At 26.1% G+C, this 13552-nt stretch overlaps 2 protein-coding genes across 2 annotated transcripts in view; one reads left to right on the top strand and one right to left on the bottom strand.

Annotated features, from left to right (window-relative positions):
• The first annotated feature begins 4112 nt into the window (after positions 1-4112).
• LOC114128691 (myosin-4-like) lies at positions 4113-7717 on the top strand. The gene is made up of 3 exons (XM_050200127.1): positions 4113-4657; positions 4705-5276; positions 7349-7717. Exons 1-2 carry the CDS (start codon positions 4113-4115, stop codon positions 5267-5269), a joined length of 1110 nt encoding a protein of 369 aa, XP_050056084.1. The 3' UTR covers positions 5270-5276; positions 7349-7717.
• Positions 7718-13206: 5489 nt separating this feature from the next.
• Positions 13207-13552, bottom strand: part of LOC114128657 (dual oxidase) — a 47920-nt gene continuing 47574 nt past the window's right edge. Inside the window, 1 exon segment of the mRNA XM_027993226.2 lies at positions 13207-13487. Coding sequence (XP_027849027.2) covers positions 13359-13487 — 129 coding nt within the window. The 3' untranslated portion in view covers positions 13207-13358.

Here is a 13552-nt window from a genome sequence, read left to right as displayed (position 1 = left end):
ATTTACAATTTAGATTTATAGATAAGATATCCAAACTTAAAACTATCTGGATATAGGTTACGTTAAAATTATCAAATTAATCAAAAAGTGTAAAAAAATATTTAGTTTTTCCTTAATTTTCTGTTTGATTTTTCAACTATAAAAAATACTAGGAATTATTATTTTGACCTCCCTAAAGTACAAACTAGATCCAACTTTATAGCAAAAACCACTCTCAAAGCTAAAAATCAAAGTGTTTTGTGGACTACTTATCATATATACGCATAAAAAAAATCATTGTAAAATCAATGCATTCATCGCTCCGTCGCTCCAATCAGAATGTAAAATATAATTTACTAACAATTAACATATTATATTCTTCTTACTTCATTCGTAGTTCATATGCATTAGTTTAGTTTAAATCATTGATAATTATTTATAAATCTTTGATGATTTAAATGATCATGAAAATGTACCTACATCTACGCGTAGATGATTATATATAATTTATACCATAGGTAACATGACATTTAAATGTCAATTTTAAATTTATCTTGATATACAAAAGATACTATAATTTTATCTAACTAAATTTAGCCATTACATAGTATTGAGTACATTCATTTTTTTCAAAAATTTTCATTTTTAAATAATATGACAGTATAACAAATATACATAGACGAAAAATATCAAAAAATGTTACAAACTAACATATTATAATATGATATTATACTCACACACACACACACACACACACACACACACACACACACACACACACACACCTAGTTTACCTGTTTACTTATCCGTTGAATTCCAATCATAGATGCAATTAGAGGGGGGCTTTGGAGGCTAAGCCCCCCAAAACTACTCGTAGCCCCTCCAAAAAAAAATATTTTACCTTTGGTGTAGTTTTGAAGTGGGGCTATAAACAAGAATAGCCCCCCCCCTAAGATTTAGTGTTAGTTGCGCCACTGATTCCAATAAGTAAATGTATAATGTATATTATAAAACGGTTCAAAAGTAAACACATTATTTATTTAGATTTATGTAAAAAATTAAATAAAACTAGCTAGGTCACATTAAAATAAAATAAAATCCGGTATATCAACTACTTATAATATTAATTCTTAGATCAATCTCTATCATAATAATCTATTCAAGTTATTGAAAAAATTTTTTTCATAATTTGAAGTCATTATAAAAGAAAAAAAGATGTGCAAAATGAGCATAACTTTTCTATACAGTAGGTATCTAGTGGGTCACTATTTATAGATGTGTTAAATTATAATTCAATAATATATTATATCATTTTACACGAAAAACAATTCAGATCAGAAATGGTTTGTCAGCCTATTATATCACTAAGTACATTTTATAATATGTTTTTTGATATTACTTAAAAAGTAATTAATTTTATTTAGAGTATTACAAAAGATTAAATAAATTTTTGTCAAAAATATTGTAATTAGGTAAATTTAATTATTATAATAAATATTTATACCTTAATATTATATTATATATTATTATTATTAAATTTTAAATCATTACTATCTAATTGTAAAACAGTGAAAATAAGTTCATCTTATAAATAGTTATTTTTTATAAATTAATTTACGTGTTATGGTAATTTAGTTGTGTATATATTAAAACTCATAATGCACGTAAAAGTGTTAAGACCTCTTTAATAATACACAGTTATTGGTTTTTGAATTACAACAAAATATCAGAATTTAATAGAAGAGAATTGGATAGTGATATTTTATTGGTAAACACCCAGTGTAGTAAAAAATTAAATTCAAACATTAATGTGACTTTCTGGTAATTTTTTTTTTTATTATAGCTAGAAAAACTCGACGAGGCGAATCTTGCATTAAATGTTCAAGTTTTAGATATAAAAAAAAATTTGTTGCTAATTTCTAACTAAAAAATAATTTATAATTGTTTCACTACTTTAACAAGTATTATCAAAATTGTAATTTTAAACTTTATTAATTTGGGCATTTGTATCTTCGATATATTTTTTAAATTAATAATAATTATGAGCATAGTCGTGCTCACAAAACCTATTAAGTGTGCTCAGGCAGGCTCTGTGATATTTCATGGGCTGAAATGCCTATATAGGTAATGTCTAAATCAACTTCCCATATAAATTAATTTTAATTATATCAAAATCAATTTTAGGTTTTATTTTTAAAGCGGATTTGAAAAATTAGGATAATTCAATTTTTTACTAATAAATGAGCCGTATTCGACAACTATATTGTGAGGTATCCTTAGGTCTCTCATTTTAATCATCAAAACTTAATTACATAATAATTTTAACTTTTGACTTTATTTAACAAGTTAATTTAATAAAATCTAAATTTTGTTAAATACGTTTGGGCAAAAAAGTAAATAAATAATAATAAAAATTACTAAAAAGTATTCTTAATTAATATTTTTTGTAATAAATTTAAGTAGATTATGTAAAAAAAAAATATTTTAAAAACCATTTATAGTTTTTGCGAAAATCCGCGAGTGTTTTACGCTAAAATAAATCTCTCTGTATATTATATATTTAATGATTATATAATACTTTTGGATTAGGTCCTTTAAGCAGTATTAAAATAAAATATTTTGCTAAAGGACGATAAGAGTATCAGCTGTATACTATAAGTTATACTATTTAGGACTTAGGTTCATTACTTTATAAAGTACATATTTATCTACGATTTATCAATAACAAAAAAAAAAACTCATATTTACAACAATAATTTATCAATTTATGTACTAATTAATTGCTATAATTTATAGGTATATTATGTAAATACATTAGATTTTTGTCTAAAATTATGTTATCTATATTTAGGAATTAATCAAGTACTTTATTTTATACATAATTTAAAATTATTAATAAAATGTATATGTGTTATATATATATATATATTATAAATTATAACTATGATTAGTATAAACATGGATCATACACATGGAAAGTTTGAAAACCATTGTACTGATAGTTAACGATGTTTATGGTTACACAGCATCATTATGGATCAATCTCAACGTTATACCTAAATAATAATAATATCTTGAATATTATGTAAAAAAAATGGATTCGAATTGAACATACCTGTTCTACCTATGACCAAGTTATCTATGTAAAAAAATCGTTTTAAACCGTATAATGATGGGAATAATATAAATATTCGATAAATAAATCATCAATTCGTAAAATATTTAGTAATAATAAATTAATATAGTAATAAAAACGAATAGTTATATAATTTATAAAGTACCCAAACTATTGATAAAAAATGGCTAACTATATTCTTTCATTAAAATATGTATTTACATCTAATGTTATACAAAAGGACTAGGTTAGGTTATCTAACCCAGTGCTTCTCAACCTTTTTTGTTATAGGGCCACAAATTTAATGTAAAACTGTCAAGACCCCCCCCCTCAATCAAAATCATTAATTATTTTTTCTTAATGATATACTAAATTTACATTCACTATTTTACACAAACAAACTATTAAAATGTAAAAAAAAATAACTAAATAATCGAAAATATTTTAAATAAAATAAATATTTCAAGGCCGCTTAGTTATTTAGCTACGGTCCCCAGGTTGAGAAGCACTGATTTAACCTACCTATAAATTATTAGTATTTGGTGCATAGTACATCTGAATTACTTGTTGCAAAATAAAAAAAATCATATTAATGTATTGTATATCTTGATTTAATGGTAGTAAGTTGTTAGTTGAATATATTTATAAACAAAAATGATAAGACGCAATAGACAAAAAATATTTCATAAGAGACGTAATGGATAAATAATATGAAAATAGCCAAAAACATAACTTGAATTTGTTATCAAATTAGTATATCTATACATTTTCTCCAAAAATGTATAAAAATTAATGTTTTAAATTGTTAAATAATATATTATTAATAACTGGCCCGTGTAATATTTTAAATAATAATATTATGATAAGCATTCAAGTCATATGATAGCGATAATAAGTATGTTGTAACTTGGAAACGTATTGACTTTCATAAAAAACGTGAATATTTTTCACAAGAAAATAATTAATCATACATTTTAAAAGCATATATTTAAATTTTTATATTGAACTGAAATAAATAATGGATAACGAAAGCGAGAATTTACATTGCAAAATAAAACAATTGGAGACTTATATAGATGAACTAGAAAAAAACCTATGTGAGTATGAAGATACAATCGCTAAACTGGATGATAAGATGTTAGTAGCTATTGAAGCGCTGGATTCAATGAAAGTACAACAAACAGATATGTGCAACGAGCTGGTAAACAAAAATGAAGAACTTATTCATGATTATGAAGAGATACATACGCGCTGGTTGTATAACGAAGCTGAAAACGAATGTTTACGGTCTAAAAATGAGCAGATACATACTTGTTTAGAAGACCAAGAGGCAAGGTCAGAGAAACTAGAAAATGACAAATCAACCCTCTTGAAAGAAATTAAGAAATTACAAAAGCAACTGTCGTGTATCACGAAAAAGTTTCAGGACGAACAACGGTTGCTAAAATCAGAACTTAAAGTTAAAGATCAAGAAATAATTTGTGTACAAAAGACTTTGGCTGATAAAATTACACAATACGCCGATTTGGAGAAAAAAATGAGCATCGAACAAGACCGTAACGAGTCTTTGCAGTCGTCCATTAGTGAATTAAAAATGAAGTACGATAAAGACGTCAGTGCGTTGCAGGGAAAGATAATGGACTACGAGATGAATTAAAACAAAATTGCACTAAATTGGAGACGGCTGAACGTCAATTACAAGAAGCACGAGATGAAACAATTCGGCGAACATCCGAGTTCAAGGAAAAAATTAAAGAAATAAGTGATACTCTAGGCAAAGAGAAAATTAAATTGGAGAAGAAAAATGGTAAACTTAAGGCTGAGAACATGGCGTTGGTCTCGAACATAGCGTGTATTAATACGAAACTAAACACCTCACAAATGGAAAACAATACGCTCAAATCTCAGCTTACAGATCAAAAAGAATCGATTAAACTTTTAGAGACAACAAAATACAGATTAGAACAGGAAATTGAGAGGATCAAAAGGAACGAGACGTTGACTGCGAAAATTGCTATGACGGAACGTGAACAGCATGACCGAGAGCAAAAGATTTCTGAAAAGAAATTGGAATTGAAATCTCAAGAAGAACGTGAACTCAAGGAATTAAGTAAAAAGCTATCAGAACGAATTGTATCTTTGAAAAAAATGAATTACGATTGTGATACATCGTAAAAATGACGTAAGTGACGTATTTACCGTATAAGTTTTATGATAAGTTTTATTAGTTTTGTTAGTTTTTTTAGTTTTTTTAGTTTTATTTTTGATCATTTAACCGAATTCAAAGTGACAAAGACTTGGGCAAATGGGTACCGGCTGTAGTTAAGGAGTTTTAGGTAGTTTTCTATTTATACTCAGTTACGCGTTGTGGTTGTGTGCGTAGTAAATGAACATTAGTGTTAGTGTTGTAGTCTTACATCCTCCCGTCATCGCAATAGACTAATTTTCATTGTAGTCCAGTAGTTCTCAACCAGGGTGACATGTCACCTAAGGGTGATATGGACTCAGGTATCCAGTTTAGGGGTGATACGGGAAATCAACGAGAAAAGAAAAAAGGAAAAACAAATTTAAAATAAATACATTTTTGCGAAGAAATCATATTATTTTATTCATATTAATATAAAATATTAATTTTATTGATTAATATCAACGTTTTGTACATTTTTTCTGTGTAATGTACAATTTTTTTTAATAATAGAATAATTTTTAAATATACAGCTAAGATTGTTTATTATTTTGATGTTAGGGTGACGCAGTGTTTGATTCTAGTGGTTAAAGGTGACATGAATCAAAAAAGGTTGAGAACTATTGTTGTAGTTATTGAAAACAACAATAATCGGTTTTTCGTTTATCGCAGATTCTAATCGTCGCGATCGTATGATCGTATATGTTCACATATGGGTCATCGGCTGCGGACCACTAGATGCAAAAAAAAAATAACAAAGAAAAGATAAAATATGTATATTACATACTTCCCTATATCATTGTTTTTATAATATACCATAATAAATATATTTATTGTTGGCAGGTGTAAATATTTTAGTTTTGTAAAAGCTACATCAATGGTCAAAAAATTGAAATACCTATTGTAAAAAGCCATCTAACAAACACAGATAATGTTCTTAACTTTAAGATTAATAATAGTCGATAGATGAAAAATTATAATTAATTTTAATACTACAACACAAGGTTGGTTTTTTTCTTGTTTGGCTATTGTTTTGTATTGTTTTTACAATTGAGTCTGAAAGGTGCATCTTGCTATATTATTTTTGAATCTTTTTAATAATTCGTATTTTTGTACGTTATGTAGCCGATGTAGAATATAATATAGTGTCAAGAATAGAGAAAAATGATAACATTTGCTTTAGCTGTATTGATTCAGTACGTTGTCTTCAACCTTTAAGCAATAATTACTCTGCATTTGTTTCACTTAAAGAATACAAACCTAGTAGCCTGAAGTATGTCAGTGAGGATTGTTTTCAATTATTTTTAAACATGGAAATTTTCTTCAGAAAATATAGAAACTTAATTTTATCTAATAAGAGAGATTTATTTTTGGAGAAATTACAGTCAGCACTAATAAATTATACATTATGTAAATGTAGTGTCATAGAAACTAAAATCATTTATAGATTAATTGAATTTAGATGTAAAAATGTAGGTAAATTGTTGACTAATAAAAATAATTTTAAAAAAACTTCTTGCCTTAGGGCTAGAAAAAGTGTCACAATGAAGAGGTGGTAAATAATAATCCACAAAAAAAAAAAATAATAATAATAAAATAGATTTAAATGTTTAAGTGTATAATACTTAATACAATAATAACATAATACGTTTACAAAATGTATAATAATTAATAAGTTCTGACTAATATATATTATTTATTTATAAATATACTGAAATTAATATATTTGTTTATTTATACGTAATTATATTGGTTTGTTTCAAATAAACATTTGTGAATAATTTAAATATTTTTGCTATAAGTAGGTACATAATTTATTTTATTAATTTAAGACTGAAGTTAATTGTTAGTCTAATAATTATCAATCAAGTGTAACATTATGTATAGCACATGTGATGTATGCACTACGCACTTATATGGTTATTATAATGCAAATATATAAATATAAATCTATGTATTATATTTGAGAAATCAGATTAAATTATATTAAATATAATATTAAATTAAAAACACAATATTATACCGCCTCTAAAATATTTTGATTAATTAAAAAAAAAATTATTATATAGTACGATTTTCAGGTTCCGCAAATTCTGAAAAACATAAATTCAAAAATATAAAGCATCGGAAAAGTTGGACGAAAAATGGCTGCTATCAATTGAGATGGCTACTCTCTTATTATCCAGGTTCTTTAGTCTAGTGCGACGACGGGAGGGTGTAAGACAACAACACTAACACTAATGTTCATTTACTACGCACACAACCACAACGCGTAACTGAGTTAAACCAGAAATTGTCTACCTACAACTCCTTAATTATGGCTGGTACCCATTCGCTTTAATAATATTTTTAAAAAATTTTATTAACATTTTATCCCATTAGCATTGTAATATTAGAATTAAAATATTATAGCAATAATAAAAATAATTTCTTTTTAATTATTTCTTAATTCTTTTAATGTTTTTTAAAATATGTGTGATCATTGTAAAAATAAATTCAACTAAATTGTTAAATTATTGACTCATATTATATTATACAAATTTTAAATAATAATAATATAATATATTTTTGATTAAATTATAGTATATATAATATTGGAGTATGCCCAATTTTTTATTATAGAAAAATCGAAAATTTAAGTTGTCTATAAATAGCTCAAAAAAAGTCATAATGCTTTGAAAATTTAATCGTGTATAGGTAACGCTAATATAAACATTTGGTGAAAAGTTCAAGTATTTACAGTTATTAGTTTTTGAGTTACAACCACATAAAAAAATTGATTTATTTGAAAACTGTATAAAAATGTTTATATTTTTAACCTCTATAATGCACCAAGGATATTCATATTTTGCCATTGGAAACCACCTTCTAAGTTAGGAATTGAAGCATTATTTAGACAATTTATGGTGTAGGTATGCTTTGTACATAGACACAAAAAAAACCACACATCATTGTAAAATCAATACATTCATCACTTCGTTCAGAATCTAAAATAACTGGTGAGTATTATAATATTATAAACTGTCAAAATTAAAGATACAGATCTAAGAATTTAAAAAAAGGAAATAATATAATAATAATAATAATAAAGTTTATAAAATGATTCTCGAGAGTTTTTCTTGTTTTTGTGATACCTTTTTGAGATGGAAGGGACATGGGATAGCTAAATTCCTGACAGGTTATTTATTTCTTTTTCAGGAACAACACTGAGCTTCATGTTAACTCGTAATATGAGCATATTTTAATATTTAATTATAATAATTATAAATTACCTATTATGTAGTGATTAATTGTTTAATAGTTTTAGTTATATTGTACCAAACAAGTCAACGTTAAATATATTTTACCTATAATAACTCGATAAGTATTTAATCCTGAAAAACATAGCTTTGATTTAAATTCACGTAACGAATATTCAGATAACAAAATATCCTTTTACATTCTTGAAACAATTCTTCGAACACTATTTTCAAATTCATTAAAATCTATTAAAATCGATAACTGAGTAACCTAAAAAATAAACACATTTTCAAGACAATTGTACAACAGAAGAAAATTATAAGAATTAAAAAGTATAATACCAATGTATTTTTAAAGTTTTCATCAGTCTTAATGTTTGTTTCCATTGACTGATTCATCATAACTTTTAATAGGAAATATGTTGTCAAGATTTATAATATTTTTGGCTGATGTATTAATGCTATAATACTATATTTGATTGTACAATACATAAAATGCTACCCCAATGCCATATTTTATATTTACTAAAGTATAAGTAATAAACAGTAGTAGTATAAATAAGTATAAAGTATAAATCAGTATAATACTAATAAGATCATTATACTATAGTATTATATTATATTATATTATATTGGCAGGTTAATTTTTTCAAGTTAAAACGTGAGCATATATGTATCATATATTTGATATAAGAAAAATATATGAATACCTAACTTAATATTTTTAGTCAAATAGAATTTTATTGCATCAGTAACTATATTATATCTTATGATAGTTGTATCATAAATAAAATAGAATATCAGAATAGTGTGTGTCTTATATTATTATTATATTATTAAGTATCTTAATTTATAAAAAAGTTTGTCTAAATACATACATCCATGTAAATATATGGGTAGGTACAATAGGTAAGTATAGAATATATTATATTGGTATGATAAAACTTTATTATAAGTTTATTTTTTTTAAGCAATGTCAATTTAAAAGAAATTAATATTGATACTTTTGCTTCTACAATTTAATCATACGTGAGAGTGTCATACAATGAAGTTTTTGAACTATATATTTTACATAGCAGATCTCATGCACTCTATTGCCCATTAAAAGTGCCAACTATAATATTATATTTTATTTTTATATAGCTGATCCTGTTTACTTCGTTATTTGACTATTCAACCAATATTATGTTGATATGGCGGTAAAAATGAATTTTGAGAGGCTTGGCTTCATTCAAAGAAATAAAAAAAAAAAAAAATTGAGAGCAGAAGAGTTTATTCATTTTAGAGATTCCGTGGTTAATGATGGCAATAAATACGTTTCTAATATTGGACAGCACGTTATATTGCCGTCTTCATATTTTACAAGATCCCCCAGATACATGAATGAAAAAAGTCAAGATGCCATGACATACGTTTGGAAGACCAGATCTCTTTATTACATTCACATGTAACTCCGAATAGCTAGAAATAAAAACTGAGTAATTAGGAATTAAGGATTAGGGATTAAGATAAGGATTAGGATTAGGATACGGTTTAAGGATTAGAGATTAGGATATAGATTAAAAATCAGAGATTAGGATTAAGGATTGGAGATAAGGATAAAATATTGATTAAGAATCCATAATCATTAATCCTTAACCCATATCCTAATCCTCAATCCATATCCTATTCCTTAATCCATACCTAATCATTATCCTTAATCCAAATCCTAATTCTAATCATTAATCCTTAATCCATATCCTAATTTTTATCCTTATTCCGTGTTTAATCCTAATGGTTAATGCTTAATCCTAATCCCTAATCCTTAATCCCTAACCCTTATAACTCAATTTTTATTTCTGGCCATTCGAAGTTACATATGAATGTAATAAAGAGATCTGGTCTTACAAACTTTGGGATATGGATTAAGGATTAAGGATTGGGATTGAGGATTAGGATTAGGATATGAATTAAGGATTAGGATTTAGATATGGATTAAGGATTATGAACCTTAATTCTTAATTCATTTTGATGCGAAAGCAGTTTCCACAGCATCGTCAGTTCATACACAAAAAATCCTTCATTTCTAATCCTTAATCTTAATCTTAACCCCCAATCCTTAATTATCTCTAATCTATATCCTAATTCTTAATCTCTATCCTAATCCCTAATCCTTAATCCAAATCCTAATTCTAATCCTTATTCCTTAATCTTAATTTGAGAATAATAAGGTGCCAATTGATAGGAACGTTCTGCGCTTTATTCCCGTGGTCGGTTCGCCAAAAGTTTAAGAATTCTGAGAGGACAAACCTTTAGAACATTCAGTACTTGATTCCCGTTGTCCGTTCGCTGGTACGGAAATTTTGTGAGGCTAACCGCTGCGAACGTTCAATTGATTCCCTAGCATGGTATTGTTCACTGATCGCTCATTGAGTAGCCAACCTATGCATATTTTCATCCACTCCTTCATTGCTATGCAAAAGTCGCATCTGCTTTGCAGTAGCAGTCTGCCGAGAAAATTGAATTCTTTTTCTAGGCATTTTAGTGACGAAAAAGATAAGAAAGAGGAGCGTAAGAAATTAAAATTTAACCAAACCGTATCTTGTAATCAAGAAAAACACGCGTAAGATGAAAAATTAGGTACCTAATAATTTAACCTATACCTGCTTCTGGTACGTAAATCGGATAAAATATATGTCAACGGACATACGTAAATTGTCTTCATAAAAAACAAAAAAATCTATTTAGATAGATGAATAATGTGTAACGAAGATAAATGATATAGTAAAAACAAATTAAATGCTCTAAATACGTTCAGTGCTATGGTTTATTATTAATAATAATATCTATAATATTATATAATAGTATCTACGCAACGGAAGCCTTCAAATTTGAATAATTTTCCTCTTTTTGCAATATTTTTCACTGATGCCTCACTTCTATTAGTTGCAGCGTAATGTTATACATAGTCTAGCCTTCTTCGACAAATGCACTATCAAACACAAAAATAATTTTTAATTCGAACCTGTAGTTCCTGGGATTAGCGCGTTTAAACAAACAAACTCTTCAGTTTTATAATATTACTTAGTATAAATATATTAAATTATTTTAAATTAAAATATAAATATATAATCATAATAATAACCAGTGTTTTCAATATTTTGATCACAAAATAATACTTTTTCTTAACTTTGATACTATTACGATCAGCGGTTGTATTTTATATAATAATTGTGTATCCTCATCTTTTTCAACTGTTCAAGTCCCAACAGGAGATGAAATTATATATTCTATATTATCAATAGGTTTATAAATTAATAAAGAACCAAGTTAGTACCCCGAACTAAATTTGCTCTACCGTCGTAAAAAAATGTGTTGCAAATTCATTGCAAAAAATGAGACCGATCGGGAAACAATCGGACAAAGTCGGGGTGCCAACTTCACGTACCTACGTTCATTTTTGATTTATTTTTTAATTTTGAAATGATAGCGTACACGTTTAACTTAATATTCTTCAACAGATTTTCCCCTATAAATTCATTAAAAAAATACTAACAGTTTTCATTGTTAAATAAATAATTATTATCCTATTTATTATTTTATACCCGTAGAACCGTAGTCATATAGGACATAGGTAGATACATACAATTGTATGCTACATTTGAGTTTAGATATTATTTTAGTATTTTTATTCAGATTATAGTTGGTAATATATTATTGAACATTGTAAACTTGTGACAGTAATATATAATAAATAAAATACATCATCTTGTATTCAACTGCATGAATTCATTTTTATTTCAAACATTCCATCATATAATTCACAATTTAATTGTATAATTGTATTTTAATATTATGTTTATTAATAATATTACTACAATTAGGATACCATTACCAACTATACTTAGGACTCAACTGGTGAATAGTGAATTTAACGGTCAACGTTCAGCTTACGACAATCATAACCATGCACTCTACACAAACATTTTTTATCCACACTTTTTGAGATATAACTATTAACTATGTAATAATTAATACTGTAAAATGATCTAAAAGTTTTAAATATTTAAAAAGTATTTAATAGAGCTATAGAAGTGTGCATAATTTTACAAAAATAACATTATGTTGTATTGTGATAATTTTTAAATCCGTATGAAAATGATTATCGTTATTTCGAAATTGAAAGTAACTTTATGATTATTATTTTTGAAACTTCTTAAAAACAAAATTATCATAAGAGACTAAGAGAGATGTTATAATGAAACGTATAGACTATAGATAGATTAATACATGATTAATATCATACTATAGATACTAAATAGTCACAGGCATTATAGTCAAAAACTTTTTGTATCGTATATAATTTGAATTTTATAATAATATGTTTATATTTTAAAATCGTTTGGACGGCGTAAAAGTATGCAATTTAGTTACAACACTACCCATATTAAAAACAGGTTAACTGTATATTAACTTAATATCAATAATACTTCGGAATAGTTACTTGTTAAGAAGAATGACTTATAATTTGTAATTTTGTAACAGAATTGTGGTAAAATCCGTCGCACACAAAATGGATATTCAACTTTTAACGACGTTTACATAAAGTCGTAAACATACTCGTCCAAATATTAATTACGTTTTGAAATAAACATAACCTTTCGGTTATGTTTGTATTTTATAAAATTTGACACAACTCACGGTAGATGTATAGTAAATAAATTAAATCTACAATTTAATGATAATAAAAAAAGTATTTTACACAAATTTTAATGTTTTAATAATTAGGAAATAAGGCACCTAAAAATAAAATGTAATGGCCAAAGATCACAACGTAAAAGTAAAAACAGACGCTAACTGTTTATCCAAAGTTCTCAAAGTGATGAATGAAGTATGGCAACTTTCTACCCTTGTTTACTTCTTCGCATGCTGTCATAACGCTCTTTGTCAGCGGCCTTGGTCCGCAGCTGAATACTCCAATCTTGCTTACCTGTCATATTATTATTATTATTATTATTACTATAAATATCATCACCATCACCGTCATTACAAAAT

Source organism: Aphis gossypii, chromosome 2 (assembly GCF_020184175.1).
Source record: "Aphis gossypii isolate Hap1 chromosome 2, ASM2018417v2, whole genome shotgun sequence".
Taxonomy (NCBI): domain Eukaryota; kingdom Metazoa; phylum Arthropoda; class Insecta; order Hemiptera; family Aphididae; genus Aphis; species Aphis gossypii.
The sequence above is the reverse complement of the archived record's forward strand: the minus strand, read 5'-3'. Positions and strand labels throughout refer to the sequence as shown.

Bases quoted from the DNA above. Each gene is read 5' to 3' on its own strand.
- LOC114128691 (XM_050200127.1), top strand. From the start codon at position 4,113: ATGGATAACGAAAGCGAGAATTTACATTGCAAAATAAAACAATTGGAG. The intron at 4,658-4,704 runs GTCTTTGCAGTC...AGTACGATAAAG, and splicing joins ATCGAACAAGACCGTAACGA to ACGTCAGTGCGTTGCAGGGA.